Source organism: Stenella coeruleoalba, assembly GCF_951394435.1.
Source record: "Stenella coeruleoalba genome assembly, chromosome: 1".
Classification (NCBI taxonomy): Eukaryota; Metazoa; Chordata; class Mammalia; order Artiodactyla; family Delphinidae; genus Stenella; species Stenella coeruleoalba.
The window spans coordinates 171,454,811-171,474,234 of record NC_137169.1 but is presented as its reverse complement, the minus strand read 5'-3'; the positions used below and the strand labels follow the sequence as shown (position 1 = coordinate 171,474,234).

The following is a 19,424-nucleotide window of genomic DNA, read 5'->3' as shown; positions in this document are numbered from 1 at the left end:
AAAAAATTGTTTGTAGAGATTTATTAAGTGTTCAAAATAGAAAAAACAGCGATCACATTCTCCCCATGACCTCCTCCAAAAGCCAGAACAATAGGTTCTTTGAAGACAGCCCGGGTCAGGGACATCTGTGTCTGAAAGCACTGGAAACCTTCAGTGAATCACTCAGAGACTTTCTGGTCCAACATCTCACAGCGTTGCTGTAACTTCAATGAACTATATACCAGTCTGAGCCGTGTGGATTAAAGGCTCTTGGTGCTGCAGCCAGGAGTCAGTGCTGTGCCTCTGAGGTGGGAGAGCCAACTTCAGGACACTGGTCCACAAGAGACCTCCCAGCTCCACATAATATCAAACGGCAAAACTCACCCAGAGATCTCCATCTCAACACCAGCACCCAGCTTCACTCAATGACCAGCAAGCTACAGTGCTGGACACCCTATGCCAAACAACTAGCAAAACAGGAACACAACCCCACCCATTAGCAGAGAGGCTGCCTACAACAATAATAAGTCCACAGACACCCCAAAACACACCACCAGACGTGGACCTGCCCACCAGAAAGACAAGATCCAACCTCGTCCACCAGAACACAGGCACTAGTCCCCTCCACCAGGAAGCCTACACAACCCACTGAACCAACCTTAGCCACTGGGGACAGACACCAAACACAATGGGAACTACGAACCTGCAGCCTGCAAAAAAGAGACCCCAAACACAGTGAGATAAGCAAAATGAGAAGACAGAAAAACACACCGCAGATGAAGGAGGAAGATAAAAACCCACCAGACCTAACAAATTAAGAGGAAATAGGCAGTCTACCTGAAAAAGAATTCAGAATAATGATAGTAAAGATGATCCAAAATCTTAGAAATAGAATAAACAAAATGCAAGAAACATTTAACAAGGACCTAGAAGAACTAAAGATGAAATAAACAATGACGAACAACACAATAAATGAAACGAAAAATACTCTAGAAGGGATCAATAGCAGAATAACTAAGGCAGAAGAACACATAAGTGACCTGGAAGACAAAATAGTGGAAATAACTACTGCAGAGCAGAATAAAGAGAAAAGAATGAAAAGAACTGAGGACAATCTCAGAGACCTCTGGCACAACATTAAATGCAGCAACATTTGAATTATAGGGGTTCCAGAAGAAGAAGAGAAAAAGAAAGGGACTGAGAAAATATTTGAAGAGATTATAGTTGAAAACTTCACTAATATGAGTAAGGAAATAGTTAATCAAGTCCAGGAAGCACAGAGAGTCCCATACAGGATAAATCCAAGGAGAAATACACCAGGACCCATATTAATCAAACTGTCAAAAATTAAATACAAAGAAAGCATATTAAAAGCAGCAAGGGAAAAACAACAAATAACACACAAGGGAATCCCCATAAGGTTAACCGCTGATCTTTCAGCAGAAACTCTGCAAGCCAGAAGGGACTGGCAGGACATATTTAAAGTGATGAAGGAGAAACACCAGCAACCAAGATTACTCTACCCAGCAAGGATCTCATTCAGATTTGATGGAGAGGTAAAAACCTTTACAGACAAGCAAAAGCTGAGAGAGTTCAGCACCACCAAACCAGCTTTACAACAAATGCTAAAGGAACTTCTCTAGACAATAAACACAAGAGAAGGAAAAGACCTACAATAACGAACCCAAAACAATTTAGAAAATGGGAATAGGAACATACATATCGATAATTACCTTAAATGTAAATGGACTAAATGCTCCCACCAAAAGACCCAGATGGGCTGAATGGATACAAAAACAAGACCCATATATATGCTGTCTACAAGAGACCCACTTCAGACCTAGAGACACATATAGACTGAAAGTAAGGGGATGGAAAAACATATTCCATTCAAATGGAAACCAAAAGAAAGCTGGAGTAGCAATTCTCATAACAGACATAATAGAAAATATGAACAGACCAATCACAAGCAGTGAAATTGAAACTGTGATTAAAAATCTTCCAACAAACAAAAGCCCAGGACCAGATGGCTTCACAGGCGAATTCTATCAAACATTTAGAGAAGAGCTAACACCTATCCTTCTCAAACTCTTCCAAAATATAGCAGAGGGAGGAACACTCCCAAATTCATTCTACGAGGCCACCATCACCTTGATACCAAAACCAGACGAGGATGTCACAAAGAAAGAAAACTACAGGCCAATATCACTGATGAACATAGATGCAAACATCCTCAACAAAATACTAGCAAAGAGAATCCAACAGCACATTAAAAGGATCATACACCATGATCAAGTGGGGTTTATCCCAGGAATGCAAGGATTCTTCAATATATGCAAAACAATCAACGTGATAAACCATATTAACAAATAGAAGGAGAAAAACCATATGATCATCTCAATAGATGCAGAGAAAGCTTTCAACATAATTCAACACCCATTTATGATAATACCCTGCAGAAAGTAGGCAAAGAGGGAACTTTCCTCAACATAATAAAGGCCATATATGACAAACCCACAGCCAACAGCATCCTCAATGGTGAAAAACTGAAAGCATTTCCATCAAGATCAGGAACAAGGCAAGGCTGCCCACAGTCACCACTCTTATTCAACATAGTTTTGGAAGTTTTAGCCACAGCAATCAGAGAAGAAAAGGAAATAAAAGGAATCCAAATCGGAAAAGAAGTAGTAAAGCTGTCACTGTTTGCAGATGACATGCTACTCTACATAGAGAATCCCAAAGATGCTACCAGAAAACTACTAGAGCTAATCAATGAATTTGGTAAAGTTGCAGATACAAAATTAATGCACAGAAATCTCTTGCATTCCTATACACTAATGATGAAAAATCTGAAAATGAAATCAAGAAAACACTCCCATTTACCATTGCAACAAAAAGAATAAAATATCTAGGAATAAACCTACCTAAGGAGACAAAAGACCTGTATGCAGAAAACTATAAGACACTGATGAAAGAAATTAAAGATGATACAAATAGATGGAGAGATATACCATGTTCTTGGATTGGAAGAATCAACATTGTGAAAATGACTATACTACCCAAAGCAATCTACACATTCAATGCAATCCCTATCAAACTACCACTGGCATTTTTCACAGAACTAGAACAAAAAATTTCACAATTTGTATGAAAACACAAAAGATCCCGAATAGCTAAAGCAATCTTGAGAATGAAAAACGGAGCTGGAGGAATCAGGCTCCCTGACTTCAGACTATACTACAAAGCTACAGTAATCAAGGCAGTATGGTACTGGCACAAAAACAGAAAGATAGATCAATGGAACAGGATAGAAAGCCCAGAGATAAACCCACGCACATATGGTCACCTCTTCTTTGATAAAGGAGGCAGGAATGTACAGTGGAGAAAGGAGAGCGTCTTCAATAAGTGGTGCTGGGAAAACTGGACAGGTACATATAAAAGTATGAGATTAGATCACTCCCTAACACCATACACAAAAATAAGCTAAAAATGGATTAAAGACCTAAATGTAAGGCCAGAAACTATCAAACTCTTAGAGGTAAACATAGGCAGAACACTCTATGACATAAATCACAGCAAGATCCTTTTTGACCTACCTCCTAGAGAAATGGAAATAAAAACAAAAATAAACAAATGGGACCTAATGAAACTTCAAAGCTTTTGCACAGCAAAGGAAACCATAAACAAGACCAAAAGACAACCCTCAGAATGGGAGAAAATATTTGCAAATGAAGCAACTGACAAAGGATTAATTTGCAAAATTTACAAGCAGCTCATGCAGCTCAATAACAAACAAACAAACAACCCAATCCAAAAATGGGCAGAAGACCTAAATAGACATTTCTCCAAAGAAGATATACAGACTGCCAACAAACACATGAAAGAATGCTCAACATCATTAATCATTAGAGAAATGCAAATCAAAACTACAATGAGATATCATCTGACACCAGTCAGAATGGCCATCATCAAAAAATCTAGAAACAATAAATGCTGGAGAGGGTGTGGAGAAAAGGGAACACTCCTGCACTGCTGGTGGGAATGTGAATTGGTACAGCCACTATGGAGAACAATATGGAGGTTCCTTAAAAAACTACAAATAGAACTACCGTATGACCCAGCAATCCCTCTACTGGGCATATACCCTGAGAAAACCATAATTCAAAAAGAGTCATGTACCAAAATGTTCATTGCAGCTCTATTTAAAATAGCCCGGAGATGGAAACAACCTAAGTGCCCATCATCGGATGAATGGATAAAGAAGAGGTGGCACATATATACAATGGAATATTACTCAACCATAAAAAGAAACAAAATTGAGCTATTTGTAATGAGGTGGATAGACCTAGAGTCTGTCATACAGAGTGAAGTAAGTCAGAAAGCGAAAGACCAATACCGTATGCTAACACATATATATGGAATTTAAGAAAAAAAATGTCATGACGAACCTAGGGGTAAGACAGGAATAAAGACACAGACCTACTGGAGAACGGACTTGAGGATATGGGGAGGAGGAAGGGTGATCTGTGACAAAGCGAGAGAGAGGCATGGACATATATACACTACCAAGCGTAAGGTAGATAGCTAGTGGGAAGCAGCTGCATAGCACAGGGATATCAGCTCAGTGCTTTGTGACCACCTGGAGGGGTGGGATAGGGAGGGTGGGAGGGAGGGAGACGCAAGAGGGTAGAGATATGGGAACATATGTATATGTATAACTGATTCACTGTGTTATAAAGCAGAAACTAACACACCATTGTAGAGCAATTATACCCCAATAAAGATGTTAAAAAAAAAGTTCAAAATATAATTATTTTAAAACCAAATATTTTTTAAATGTCAAATCAATAACCAGGCAATAAAGTAAATTATATTTCTCCCTAAGTTTGTTCTTTGTGTGCCTATTCTGTACCAGTCAGCCATAGTTAGCAGAACTATGAGCTGCACAATATACAAAACTGAAACTGATAGCATTCCTGCTCTCATGTACTTAAACGATCAACTGGGATAGATCGGGCAACTCCACTCGCCTCACCAAAAAAAAAAAAAAAACTATTATGCAAGTTGGGATGAAATATAAAAGAGGTACAAATAAAATTGTACCAGAGTACTCAAAAGAATGATCATATCTAATAGGAGTGACTATCAGCAGTGCCATAGAAGTGATCACATTTAAATATAGTCTTGAATGGAATGTTAATAGATGGAGGTGGTAGAAAAAGGAAAGAAAAATAGCCCTGTATGAAGGGGAAAGAGCTGGACTTAGAGAAAACATGTTAAAATTCTTCCTCCCTTCTTGACAGCTATCTGACCTTGAACAAGTCTTAAGATGACACAGAAATTTGAGTGTAAGTTTCTCATTTTAAAAAATGGGACATTTTAAGAATTTCATACTGAAGTATTTATTAATGAAGTTAAAATCTGTCTTGGATTTGTTTCAAAATAATGTAAGAGTGGGGGAGGGTGTAGATATAAATGAGGGAGTATTGACCACTTGTTGATACTAGTTGAGGTAAATGGAAGTTTAGTATACTTAAAAAAAACATGGGGGGGGGTGTGGACTATCAGATTTCAAAGACTCCTCAGCAATATGGATATAGGTAAATATTTTTCTTAATTTCTAAGAATAGTAGCCAACTCAAAGCATCATATGCAGTTATGTGTAACTAAGTATTTTTAAGAATATTGATTCTGTAATTATGTATAAGATTAATTAGAAATGAGAGAAGCTGAAATATCAGAAGATGTTTAAGAAGCTACAGCAAAAATATAGCTAAATGAGGAAATGGAAAGTGGGGATATATGGGTTTGTTTGAAGAAAGTAGAATTACCCAATCTTGGAAACAGAGAATAGGTTTAAAGATAACTCTGAGGTTCGCAGCCAGGTTGACTGGGGATAAAAGAATACTGTTATTATAAATAAGGGAGTAGTGATAAGATACTAGAGACATGCTGAGTTTGAAGTACTAGTAAAACATGGCGATGGAGATGAGCAGCCAGCAGCTAGAAATATGGGACTGTGGATAAGTAGCAATGTGGAAATGTTGCTGTAAGTCCACATCAGCAAGCTCACTAGAGTCACTAGTATAAATAGGATGGCCAAAAAAGGAGGGATATAGCGAAGGGGGGAAAGCTGAGAAGAAAACTCTTCCCGTAGTAGGGCGCAAGAAGAGGAAAAGGGGCCCGTTAACAAGTGGCAGAGCTGGGACTTGAACCCAGGTTTTCTGACTCCAGGTCTCAACCACGTGGTGACAAATGCAACGTTCTAAGCAATTAAAATGTTCATTTTAAATATAATGACTTGCCGCATAGCACAGGGAGATCAGCTCAGTGCTTTGTGACCACTTGGAGGGGTGGGATAGGGAGGGTTGGGAGGGAGATGCAAGAGGGAGGGAATGGGGGATATATCTATACATATAGCTGATTCACTTTGTTATACAGCAGAAACTAACACAACATTGTAAAGCAATTATACTCCAATAAAGATGTTAATAAATAAATAAATATAATGACTTTAGGTTTTGAAATAGGAAATGTTATTGCTTTTTATTGCCCTCCATGTCTCTAGATATTGATGAGTGTAGAGATGGGACCCATCAGTGCAGATATAACCAGATATGTGAGAATACGAGAGGCAGCTATCGTTGTGTATGTCCAAGAGGTTACCGGTCTCAAGGAATTGGAAGACCCTGTATGGGTAAGTTAACAGGAACTCTTATTGAGTAATAAAGGCTGGGTAACTATTTTACCAGCTTGGTTAGAACCACTCTATCCTCAAATACTTTCTTGCTACAATTAGATTTGTAAGTTGGTTTAAGTAGTCCATTACATAAGTTGAATTACTTCTTAGAGACTTCCTATTGAGCTCAATTTACACTGACTTTCAAGTGATAATAACAACTACTTACGGAGTGCTTACTATGCACTATACATATCAAAGTGAGGCTGTGGTATAATTACCACGACAACTTAATTATGAAGATTAGCTCATTGATTATCTCTCTATGCATGTGATGTAAATGTTTGCATAGATACATTTTATTTGAATATGAAGTGTATCTGTATGTACTACGAAGGTTTAGTTATGAAGGATTAAAATGTGAACACACATTTTAAGTGAATTGATAATTATTACTTTATCTACCATGTTTAGTGCATACTATATGCCATTCCCTGTGCTAAGAATCTCATTTAATTCTCCCAATTACCTATTTGTTTCCATCTTAGTTATAGTTGAATGTAAAGTAAGGCAGGTAACGATAGTAGAAGATGTCTATAAGAAGGTAACCATATGCTTTTTTTTAATACATTTACAATCAAGAAACTGACCTCTAAAATTATATTTCACCTCAGAATATTTACATTTATATGCAGAAAAAAAATTGTGTGAGCTTTTAAATACTAGCTTTTGGTTTGCATGCTATTATATCAGTATTTTTAAAATTGGATGCCTTGGTTGTCTATTTAATTCTTTATAGCAAATTCTTCCATAAAGACTTAGTTCTGTCTTTATGTAGTCCCTAGCATAGTACTTTGCACATAGAAAATGTTTAATGTAGTATCATTATTATGAATGGTTTTAAAATAAGTACTTTTTAATAGCAGGAATATATATCATGCTAGTCTTCTATTTAGATATTGTAATTTGTATATAATTTAACATTTTGATCAGTCATTACAGTGACCTAGCAGAATGAAATGTGTTTATTTGTTCACTAGTTTGACTTGAAGCTGAATGTCAGAAATTGGGCTGGGGGATAAATCAGTGAAGAAGGTAGGGCCATTGCCTTAAAGAGATTTAAAATGTTAATCTTAACTTTTGCCTACTAAAATAATTTTTAAAGCACAATTTACTACTTTTATTCTACTTATTCATATTGTTTTCTTTCGTGCCACTGTGGTAATGAATTAAGGAATTTGGTTTTGATCTCTGGTCTTTATTCACTTTTTCAATTTACAAGAAGAGTTAGGAATACATACTCTGTGTTGACCTAGGAATAGAAAGAAAAATAACTTTAATTTTTGAACTTTGAGTTTATCTTAGGAAGAATGATTCTGTATCTTCATTTCCTTCTTTTTAATTTTTTTAAGAAAATGTGCTTGATATGATTATTCATTAATAATTATTGATGCAAAAGAAACAAAGGAAAATAAAACTGTAGGTGTACATTGTACATTCTTGCATCTGAAACTTTTAATTATATGAAAGATTAGAAGCACTAGTGATCAATATTGTAATTAAATGCGAACTAGAGATCTGACTGCATTCTTCACTCCACCAACAAAATTAAGATCTATATGTTAGCTTTGAACTCTAGTTTTTCCGGATTCAAGACCACATTTTCCATTATGACCCTATATGATTCTACTGTCCATGTAAAACAATCTTCAGGGACAGTCATAGAATCTTTCTATATATTCATAGCTGAATGATGAAAGCTTTTTCAAAAGTTCACAACAGCTGAGAAATTACTGTATTCCCTGCTTTGGAGGGTAACATGATGTCTTCAGTTTGTTTCACAGACTGATTCTTTATTCCTGTGTTTTCTGTGTGTATATGTGTGTATGTTTTTTTTTTCTCTTTTTTATGTATCATGGCACACGAGCAGACATTAATGAATGTGAACAAGTGCCTAAGCCTTGTGCATATCAGTGCTCCAACACCCCCGGCAGCTTCAAGTGTATCTGTCCCCCAGGACAACATTTATTAGGGGACGGGAAATCTTGCGCTGGATTGGAGAGGCTGCCAAATTATGGCACTCAGTACAATAGCTATAACCTTGCACGGTTCTCCCCCGTGAGAAACAACTATCAACCTCAACAGCATTACAGACAGTACTCACATCTCTACAGCTCCTACTCAGAGTATAGGAACAGCAGAACGTCTCTCTCCAGGACTAGAAGGACTATTAGAAAAACTTGCCCTGAAGGCTCTGAGGCGAGCCATGACACATGTATAGGTAAATGTCAGCCATATTCCATTTCCTTTCTGTGGGCTCACTTAACGGACCAGAGTCTAAGCATATATACAGCACCTGTGAGAGTTTGGGTGTAGTGAACTACATCTGATCTCAAATCTGGGATGACCCAAGTTTCAAGACATTTACTCTGGCACCTAAAACTATTACCAGTTTTATCAAATGATGTATTTACATGTGTACATTCTGATAATTTATTGTTTTGCTGGCAGTTTCTCTTTTTTGATCACCCCTGAAAGTGTTACTAAATTTAATGCTCTATAGAAATAAAATTCAGTGGCATCCAGAATATGGTTCTTAAAAAAAGAATATGCATATTGCCACCATAATATAATACTATCAGATTATGGCTTTATCTGATGGATGCCAAAGCAGTGGGTTAAAAGTGAAACTCTCAGCTACTGTGTCGACTGCTTGTTCTGTCTGCAACCAGCACTGCCCTGACTGTTGTTACACACTCCCCATGGAACCTCTCAGTTCAATTATTTTGTATGTATGTAAGTCACTGAAAAGACAGTGTAAGCCAGGACAAAACTAACTTGTTTCCATTGTTCTAACATAAGTGCTTTCAGTATCTTTACCTAAACTCAAGTCTGTAATTTAATTTGTTTGCAAAAGTGAAGTGTAATTTCCAACTCAAGAATTGAGACCTTGTCTTCAGTTAAGTTGCAAACAATTCCATCTGTCATTCATTTAATTCAATTTTCTGTGAGTAGCCACAGTTTGCATGTCACTGAGCTATGCACCAAGGGGAATTAGCAAACACAAATTAGCCCCAGTTTGTTAGAAGAAATGAGAAAGCAAAGAAAGGGAGGAGGGAGGCAAGAGGGGAGGGAAGAAGGAAATTCTGTTTAAATTTGAAGACCTATGCTAACCTCACGTTCTTGAATTTTTCTTAAGCATTCCACACGTTGCTTATTCTCTCCCAGATATGCTCTCTGTTAAACATTTTTTAGATATTTAAAAGAAATACCTTCTGACTTCAGTTTTTGTCATATCTTTTTCTACCCTTCTCCAAGCCCTGTTCCTGCATCGTTATCTTCTTAGACATGATTCCTTAGTCACTCTTAAGCAGACTCAGCTTCTCACATTATCTCCACTCAGCTGGACCTTCAAACCCTCTGGATCCTTACTCTTTAACCTTTAGTCTCTAGGCCCAGATGTTCCCAGAACTTTTCTGTCTGGCTGTCTTGAAGTACCTAAAGCGTAATATGATGCACATGGAATCTGCTCCCTGTGATCAGCTTCCTAGAACTGTGGACAGTGCTAGTTTCTTTTACTCCTTGAACTTGAAACATTCATGGGTTCATTAACGACTCTCAACATTTTGCCCCATATGGTCAAACACTACTTAATTACTAAACCTGTGGACTCCACTGTCCTTGGGAGTATGTCAAACATTGCTCTCAGCCTGCTCCAAACCATTCTTACTGGGTTTTTTCCATTGGTAATTTTGGTAATTTTTCATGCCCATTTTTACCTCTGTTAGTGAAACTTTTCACTATTTTATTGAAACGTTTCACTATTAGTGAAACGTTTCACTATTTTAGTGACAGAATTAACATCTGACATTTTGTCTTTCAATGTTTCTTCTAAATAGTCATTCCCACTGAAGGGTTTTCATATCCTATTAACATTCCATTCTCTGCCTTCGTCTTAGACAACTCTTCTCTTCTACCTTTACTCTCCTGCTCCAAAAATCCTTGTTTATGCTCTGATAAATGAGTGAAACGGTATTTCCCACACCATATACCATCTAGTTGACTTCTAGATCATCTGAAAGTCCAAGCCATTTGAAGAAAGAGTCCCTGATTAATAACCAGTTCTCCATTTCTTTGTCGCAATCTGTGCCCTGTAGTTTCATCACAGTAGAGTCTTACGAATGTTTTATGTGCCTTTGTGTTTATATTACACTAATATGTTTATATGAATTACCTTCCCAAAACCATCTACTATGTGAGGCACCTACTATTTCAGAGTGAGGACCAATCTTGGAGACTCTAAAGTAAATTTCTATAACTAGTCTATGACTGGATATTTAAGTTTTATTTGGGGGCAATAAATAGACTAAGACATTTAGAAATATTTCTTAAAATATGGTGAGTATTTTCTGGCATTGGTACTAATAAAGAAATTTACACTAAGATTGCAGACAGCTTTGGAATTATGTAACAAGCAACCTGCAGTAAACACCAGATGCCTTTAATTAACCATCTGGGATAGACAGTTTACAAAGGATTCAGATTAACACCATGGAATTTTGTTAGACTTGGGCTAAGATTTAGCTTTTTAGGGAATTGATTCCAAAGCTTAATAGGGAAAACAAACGTTGCATTGCTTCTGAACACCAAAATCACACTTGGGGCCACTTTAAAATTCATACTCTGGAAAGTGTGATGTCTACTACTTGGAGTTCAATGTCATTTACATTTCTGTTGTTATCTTAGGTTAAAGCCGATTATAAAGGGAAAAAGTAAAAACATATCAGAAGTTCTGCAGTGAGTGCTTTGGTTAACCAAACTGGGGCAAAAACAATGACAAATATTCGATGAGCGTTTGTCATTAACAGATTTTGAGTCATTGCAATTATCATCTGAGCATATGCACAATGAACAGGTCCTTTTGCTGAGCCATCTCCAGGGTTTCACTTTGTCTTCCCTTTACTTCCAGCCCTCAGCACTCCTGCTTCCATTTCATACCACATTCTCTTCCTTCTAACACTGGTTGGCACATTTTAATATTAGGCCAAACACAACTGAGACAAGAAATCTGAGGCCTCTCAAATCCCATCCCTGATTCTGAAAGCAAATATCAATTAATTTTTTTACTATCTATTCCCACTCTTTTTATTGCTGTTTTCTTGACTTTGTTTAGTAATAGCAGGTAGCTTAGCTCTTTATAATTTATAAAATGTTTTTCATATATTACATGTTTGAACCTTCCAACAAGCCTGTGAAGTAGGGAGATTGTATCAGTGACTCCTGTTGGCAGAAGAATCAACTGAGATCCTGAGAAGTTAAGTGGCTGGCCCAAAGTAACATAGCAACTATATGTATATCTAGTTGCCATTAGTACTTTACAGTTGTATGAAGTTGGATGAATATTCCTATCACAAAGATAAAACCGCCTCCACTTAATGATATCTGCATATGGGAAAGCTACAGACATGGCTGTTGGAGAGAGAGAGGCTGCTAAACTTTAAACAAAATAGAAACGAGTATTTTCCCAATTAATCTCAATAGAAACTTTATCTTTTAGGTAAATTCTACTGTGTTCTGTCAAGAGTTTAGTACCTTGGTGGTTTAGGATCCTGTACAGGTCTGTTTCATCTGTCATTCCAATATTAATTACTTAACTAATATTGCAATTGGCCAGTTTGGGGCTTCAGCTCATATGTGCTTATACACAGAAGAGATGTTCATATTTTATAATACAGGACAGTTTATATTGTACTCCATTAAAAATATACTGATATGAAACAGCACTGAACGTTTTTAAGCACAAGTATAAAATCAAGTTTTCTGTCGTATGTCAACAACTTGTTTATAGTTGATTCTGCCACAGTTTCTGCCTTTGTTTCGCATGGTTATACACACTGCTTTTTTTCTGCACAGATATTGATGAATGTGAAAATAGAGACACCTGCCAGCATGAGTGTAAAAATACCTTTGGGAGCTATCAGTGTATCTGCCCGCCCGGCTATCAACTCATGCTCAATGGAAAAACATGTCAAGGTGAGAAAACGTTGGGACATTTATTGCTACAACTTAACGTAAAATGAATATAGTGTGAGAAATGTCTTTTTTTTGAATAATTTTTCTTCTAGTTGCTTCCTCTCCTCTCACATTCCCATGGGTCAGACTTATCTATAATCCTTGCTTTTGCAAGCAGGAGAAAGCAATTAAGCAAAGGAAGAGTTGAGAAACACTTTTGGTATGGTCTTACTAGAAGGAGCAAGAATGCCTAAGCCACTTCATATCATATATATATATATATATATATATATATATATGTTTAAAACTAAATGGAAATAGACCTCTTCAAACATGTTTTCACAGTTCAGCTAAGAAGAAAGGAGAAGAGTGCTCAGTAAATGTACCTCAGTATTAGGCATTATTTTATACTTTGTCTTAGTGATCAGTGGGTAACTGATTAATCCACTCATTCTTTGAGTCAAATGATGAGTAACAATCATGCGACAGTGTTGCAGGATGCAGGAGGTTAAAACAGATGAATAATGTACACTCTCTTCCCTTTATGATCTTAGAGTCTAGTGGAGACAGACACGCAAATAAGTGCATAATCAACATACAAGGTTGTAGGTGTTATAACTTTTAGATAATGTGTAGTGATGGTAGAAAGAAAATCAATCTCAATAGCAAAATTGTTAAACAAAAATGTGAAAGGAGCATTGTATACTGATGAGGTTTAGTATGTTGTAATATGTCCTTGATCAAAAGAATATGAACTTGTATAAATCGTTAAAATCTTCTAAGAAAACACCTCAATTCCATGGACAAAATCTAAAAATATTATATAGGTCTTAATAAGCCTCTGAATTTTATTAGTTTCTGTCATGTATAAAAGACTTCCCTTCACAAAAGACTTGCTAGGATGCAGCTCATGGAAATGTGTTCCAGAAGCCAAGACCAGGATGCACAATGGCTTCACCCAAGTTACCATGAGCTTCCACACGCTTACTCAACCCATTCACCCATCACACTCCCTGAGAGCCCCCACTAATCCTGTGGGCTGGAGAAGGAAAATGAACTCAATAATAACCTTTACTCCCAGCCATCACTCAAACATTTATGAAGAACTTACCCTGTGAGGAACATCTTACTAAGTTTTGAAATACTGGAAGAACATACATACATTATAGTTTTATGTTTTTCCAAAACAACTGTTATCTCATTTTAATCAGCAGTATAGTTTTGTCAAGAACAATAATTTGTACCCATTCTGCAGATGATAAAACTAATTCTCAGAGTGGTTATGTGAGTCTCAATGTCCTAGAACCATCGAGAGCAAGGGTAGGACTTGATCACAGATCTCACACTGTCAGGAATGGTCCTTTATCTCTCCTGTGATGCTGTGAACACCAGGGTCATTGTATTGTGGGAGCAGACAGAGGTTAGAGCACTTACGTTGTCCATATTTTATAACTTCTCCAGCTCTTCAACCCAAGAATCCTTCTGAAAAGGTGGCAGTGCACAACACTAACATTACACTCCCAACAGGTACACCAGGCACCAAGGAAGGAAGGGGGTAGATACTAAGCATTTGGAATAACCAGCCAGACTGAAAACTCCTTAGCCAGATTTATATATATATACATATAAATTTATTTATTTTATTTATTTTTGGCTGCACTGGGTCTTCGTTGCCGTGCGCCAGCTTTCTCTAGTTGCAGCAAGTGGGGGCTACTCTTCATTGTGGTGTATGGGCTTCTCATTACAGTAGCTTCTCTTCTTACGGAGCACAGGCTCTTGGCATGTGGGCTTCAGTAGTTGTGGCACACGGGCTCAGTAGTTGTGGCACACAGGCTTATTTGCTCCGCGGCATGTGGGATCTTCCCGGACTGGGGCTCGAACCCATGTCCCCTGCATTGGCAGGTGGATTCCTAACCACTGCGCCACCAGGGAAGCCCCTTTAGCCAGATTTTTAAGGGTTATATTATGTCATATTCTCATTAGAGGATTTTTTCTTCTGTTAATTATTCCAGTTTGTTTTTTTTAGTTGCCCTTGTCACTCCTTCAGTTCAAAACATTTTTCAGCTTTCACTTGTACTCCAGAGAGTGGAAAATAATGTGCACAAATCAGAAACAGGTGTCATTTAAAATGTTTGCAATTTAAATGAGTTATATATTTTTGTGGTTTTAAAAAAAGACATGAGGGACTTCCCTGGTGGCACAGTGGTTAAGAATCCACCTGCCAATGCAGGGGATATGGGTTCAATCCCTGGTCCAGGAGGATCCCACATGCTGTGGAGCAACTAAGCCCGTGTGCCACAACTACTGAGCCTGCGCTCTACAGCCCGAGAGCCACAGCTGCTGAGGCCACGTGCCACACCTACTGAAGCCCGCGCACCTAGAGCCCGTGCTCTGTGACAAGAGAAGCCACTGCAACGAGAAGCCCGTGCACCACAATGAAGAGTAGCCCCCACTCGCCGCAACTAGAGAAAGCCGTGCGCAGCAACGAAGACCCAATGCAGCCAATAATTAATTAATTAATTAATTATTTTAAAAGTTGTCTAAGAAAAGACATGAGAGACAACAATTATGACCTTTAAAGAAGTCTTTACTCTAAAGAATAACTTGGAGTCTTTATAGCTTTAGAAAGTGTTTGAGGCATTTATGAGGAACAAAATGCTACTTTTCATTCACAGATAAATTTTTGAATCTTTATACATTAGTGATAGAAACATCAGTAATAAAAGGGATATTAAAGTGAATTTGACACTGAATGAGGACAAAGACTAGTCTAAAGTGGAAGTCACCAGACTAAAAAATGAAAAACAAAAACATGACCAATTATAATTTGCCCCAGAAGCAGAGAGGAGAAACTAAAAAATCCGTATGCTAATTTTAAGCACCATTAATCTAATTCTAAAACTGTAAGAACACTACATGTTGGCATTGCATTCAAAATGAGTGTTCTAATCTATCCAAGTTTTAAGAAGCAATTCATAATGTTTGTCAAGAATCTGAATTACTCTACACCCTCTATAAGACAAATGTTTCAAGTATGCTTATCCTAAACTACTTTTTTAATGTATCCAGAGCACTTGGTTAAATGCATTCATATGTTCTAAAGCTATTATTGTGAAAGTTTTTCAGCTCATCTTGGTATTCTTTTCTTGTAGCAATAATATTTATGTTATGAAATCCCTATACTTTAATTTTTATCATAATAATTTTCTAATAATATTTTATAAAAACCAGACATCACCACACTGTCAGTTGACAGAAGACAGTCTGATTTCTCCATCTTTTCTAGCTTCTTTTTTTAAGACCAATGAGTAAAGTGAATGAACAGAGTGACTAGAGTGAATGCCTACAGGATACTTACTTCTGAGGAAATAGCAGTAGACAGAAGACAAAGGAGGGCTACCTTCCCCAAAGCTCAAATACTTTATGAAAGCTCTTCTATAGGAAGTGTACATTATTATGGAGCTAGAGACAAACACTGTGTATATTAGATTCTCATATCTCTGATAGATTTATTTGCAGCCAATGAAAATCTGTGATAAGGTAGCTGTTCTTATTATGCCTGGACGTGTGTCCAGATTCTGGCCTCCAATCACCATTTTCATGGACCCTAGCAGTCCACTGGCCTCCATGTTTCTGCATGAGTTCACTCTAAAAATTAAAGCTAAAATGAAATTTGTAGTATGGATGGGCAGGGAAATTTTTTTATGGAGAGAAAAGAAGATAAGATTAATTGAATTTCTTTCACATTTTCCTAAAGGGCTTTTCACTTCTTTCTGAGACAATCTCATTTTGTCAAGGAGATGGAGCACTGCTGGCAGATAAAATCATAATTAGAAATTGGTTTACAGAGACAAAAGGCAAGATTTAACTGAAATAAAACATGTTTCACTCTGTTCCATTCCTGGAGGAAAACTAGTCCTAATATAAAACGAGTAATAGAAAGCACATTATGTCATTATCAGTGCATCTAAGTAACTAAAAAGTCAAGTAAGGGATTTACTCCATATAATTCTAGCTTAATATCTTTTGACTTTGTACAGACTACTGTTAAGTTTAAAGAAAATTACATTGTATGTCATTTCCTTAAGAAATGGAATATATTTGGAACCAAATCTAAAAATGATCATTTTTGACACAGAAATGCAAATGGCATTTCTGGACAAGATGGTGGAGTAGATGGATCTTGAGCTCACATCCTCTCAAAAGCACAACATTTATTCTTCACGATTTATATACTGTCTCTTGGAATATCTTCTCGCTTTTTTATAGTAATATTCCAAGTTATTTACGAGTTCACGAAAAACTTCACAAATTTAACCCAAGATCAATATAAATACCATCATGCAGATACCAAGTCACTACTATGAAATGACATAATAGTTACACATACCCATTGGTTGTGGCACCAATTCCATGACTGAAGTACGTTTGACCTTTAGAACCTACCTCTCCAAAAAACTGATTTGGGTCCAATTATACATCAGAATCTACGTTTATTCAAATACTAAAGAAGAAAATGTTACAAGTGGCTCTGTGCAGCCCATTGACTTAAACTTTCTCTAAAATTAGTCTTCATATTTTTTGTTTACCTACTCCAAAAAGAAATTTGAAAACCTTCACTCATACTTCTAAAAATCAACCTCCAAAGTTTCTTACCATGGTTAAATAGTTACAGAGAATGTGAGTTCTGGCATTGTTGTTTGGTGTTTACATGCTTTCAATGTATTTTCATCAAAACTTTGGAACTGCACACTTAACTCAGTTACTGGAGGATGACCACCATATAATTTAAAAGTGTGTACTCATTGTAAAACCAACCAGACTGTCAGAAAAATGTCTAAAGTCATTTTTCTGTTCAAGTAAAAGTGTTAGTAGGTGTTCCTATGACAGCTAGCTCACTTCTGAAATCTAATTTAAAATGGAGAACTAAGACCATTGGTTTGTAGCCACGATGAAATAAGGCCTGCCACTATCAATATATGCCACCAATTTTCTTACCCTTCCTATGTGCCTGGAAGCATTTTATACCCTGTATCATAAAGAAATTTGCAATTAGTGGAAACATTTTTTTGTAAAGCAGAAGAAGGATGTAAGAGGGAAGAGTTTGGGAAAGGAGAACTCCAGGCCATAGGAAATTCTCAAGCAGAGTGATTTTAGGAAGGAGAACTTAGGAGGGAAAATCAAAATCTGAATGGAGAGCAGGACAAGATGGTGGAGTAGCTGGATCTTGAGCTCACATCCTCTCAAAAGCACAACAAAATCACAACTAACTGCTCAACAACCACTGATTTAAAAAAAGACTGGAACCTACCAAAAAAAGATAGTCTGCATCCAAAGACATTACAAATAGAACTATCATACGACCCAGCAATCCCACTACTGGGCATATACCCTGAGAAAACCATAATTCAAAAAGAGTCATGTACCAAAATGTTCATTGCAACTCTATTTACAATAGCCAGGACATGGAAGCAACCTAAGTGTCCATCAACAGATGAATGGATAAAGAAGATGTGGCACATACATACAATGGAATATTACTCAGCCATTAAAAGAAACAAAATTGAGTTATTTCTGGTGAGGTGGATGGACCTAGAGTCTGTCATACAGAGTGAAGTAAGTCAGAAAGAGAAAAACAAATACCATATGCTAACACATATATATGGAATCTAAGGAAAAAAAAAAGGTCATGAAGAACCTAGGGGTAAGACGGGAATAAAGACACAGACCTACCAGAGCACGGACTTGAGGATATGGGGAGGGGGATGAGTAGGTTGTGATGAGGTGAGAGAGAGGCATGGACATATATACACTACCAAGCATAAAGTGGATAGCTAGTAGGAAGCAGCTGCGTAGCACAGGGAGATCAGTTAGGTGGTTTGTGACTGCCTAGAGGGGTGGGATAGGGAGGGTGGGAGGGAGGGAGATGCAGGAGGGAAGAGAAATGGGAACATGTGTATATGTATAACTGATTCACTTTGTTATAAGGCAGAAACTAACACACCATTGTAAAGCAATTATCCTCCAATAAAGATGTTAAAAAAAAAAAATAGAAGAAGAAACCCAAGGAGATGGTGCAAGGGGCTCACTCGCAATATAATCAAACCCTATGACCCCCAGGTGGGCAACCCACAAACTGGAGAACAGTTATATCACAGAAGTTCTCCCACAGGAGTGAGTTCTGAACCCCATGTCAGGCTCCCAGCCTGGGGTTCTGGCATTGGGAGAAGGAGCCCCCAGAGCACTTGATGTTGAAGGCCAGCAGGCCTTGAGTCCAGGAGCTCCACAGGAGTAGGGGAAACAGAGACCCACTCTTGGAGGGTGCATAGAAGGTCTTGTGTACACCATGACCCAGGGCAAAAGCAGGGACTTCATTAGGAGCCTGGGCCAGGCCTACCTGCTGGTCCTGGAGGATTTCCTGAGGAGGTGGGGGGCAGCTGTGGCTCACTGTGGGGACAAGGACAGCACTGACAGAGGTACGGGGGATTATTTATTAGCATGAGCTCCCCTAGAGGCTGCCATCTTGGTACCATGATCTGGCCCCACCCAACAGCCTGTAGGCCCCAATGCTGGACACCTCAGGCCAAACAAGCAACAGGGCAGGAACACAGCCCCACACATCGGCAGACAGGATGCATAAGGACTTCCTGAGCCCACAGCCACCTCTAGACATGCCCTTTGACATGGCCCTACCCACCAGAGGGTCAAGACCCAGCTTCACCCACCAGAAGCAAGAAAACTACAGTCTGGCAGC

The 19,424-nt window shown here is 37.8% G+C and overlaps 1 protein-coding gene across 18 annotated transcripts in view; it reads left to right on the top strand.

Moving 5' to 3' along the window:
* Positions 1 to 19,424, top strand: part of HMCN1 (hemicentin 1) — an 883,583-nt gene that overhangs the window by 849,482 nt on the left and 14,677 nt on the right. For 16 of the 18 annotated variants that reach the window (XM_079903114.1, XM_079903100.1, XM_079903116.1 and 13 more), the window contains 3 exons: positions 6,548 to 6,676; positions 8,589 to 8,939; positions 12,572 to 12,691. In XM_079903114.1, coding sequence (XP_079759240.1) covers positions 6,548 to 6,676; positions 8,589 to 8,939; positions 12,572 to 12,691 — 600 coding nt within the window. Of the gene's footprint in view, positions 1 to 5,282; positions 5,328 to 6,547; positions 6,677 to 8,588; positions 8,940 to 12,571; positions 12,692 to 19,424 lie in introns of those variants that run through there. The other 2 variants (XM_079903110.1, XM_079903107.1) reach the window with 2 other exon arrangements.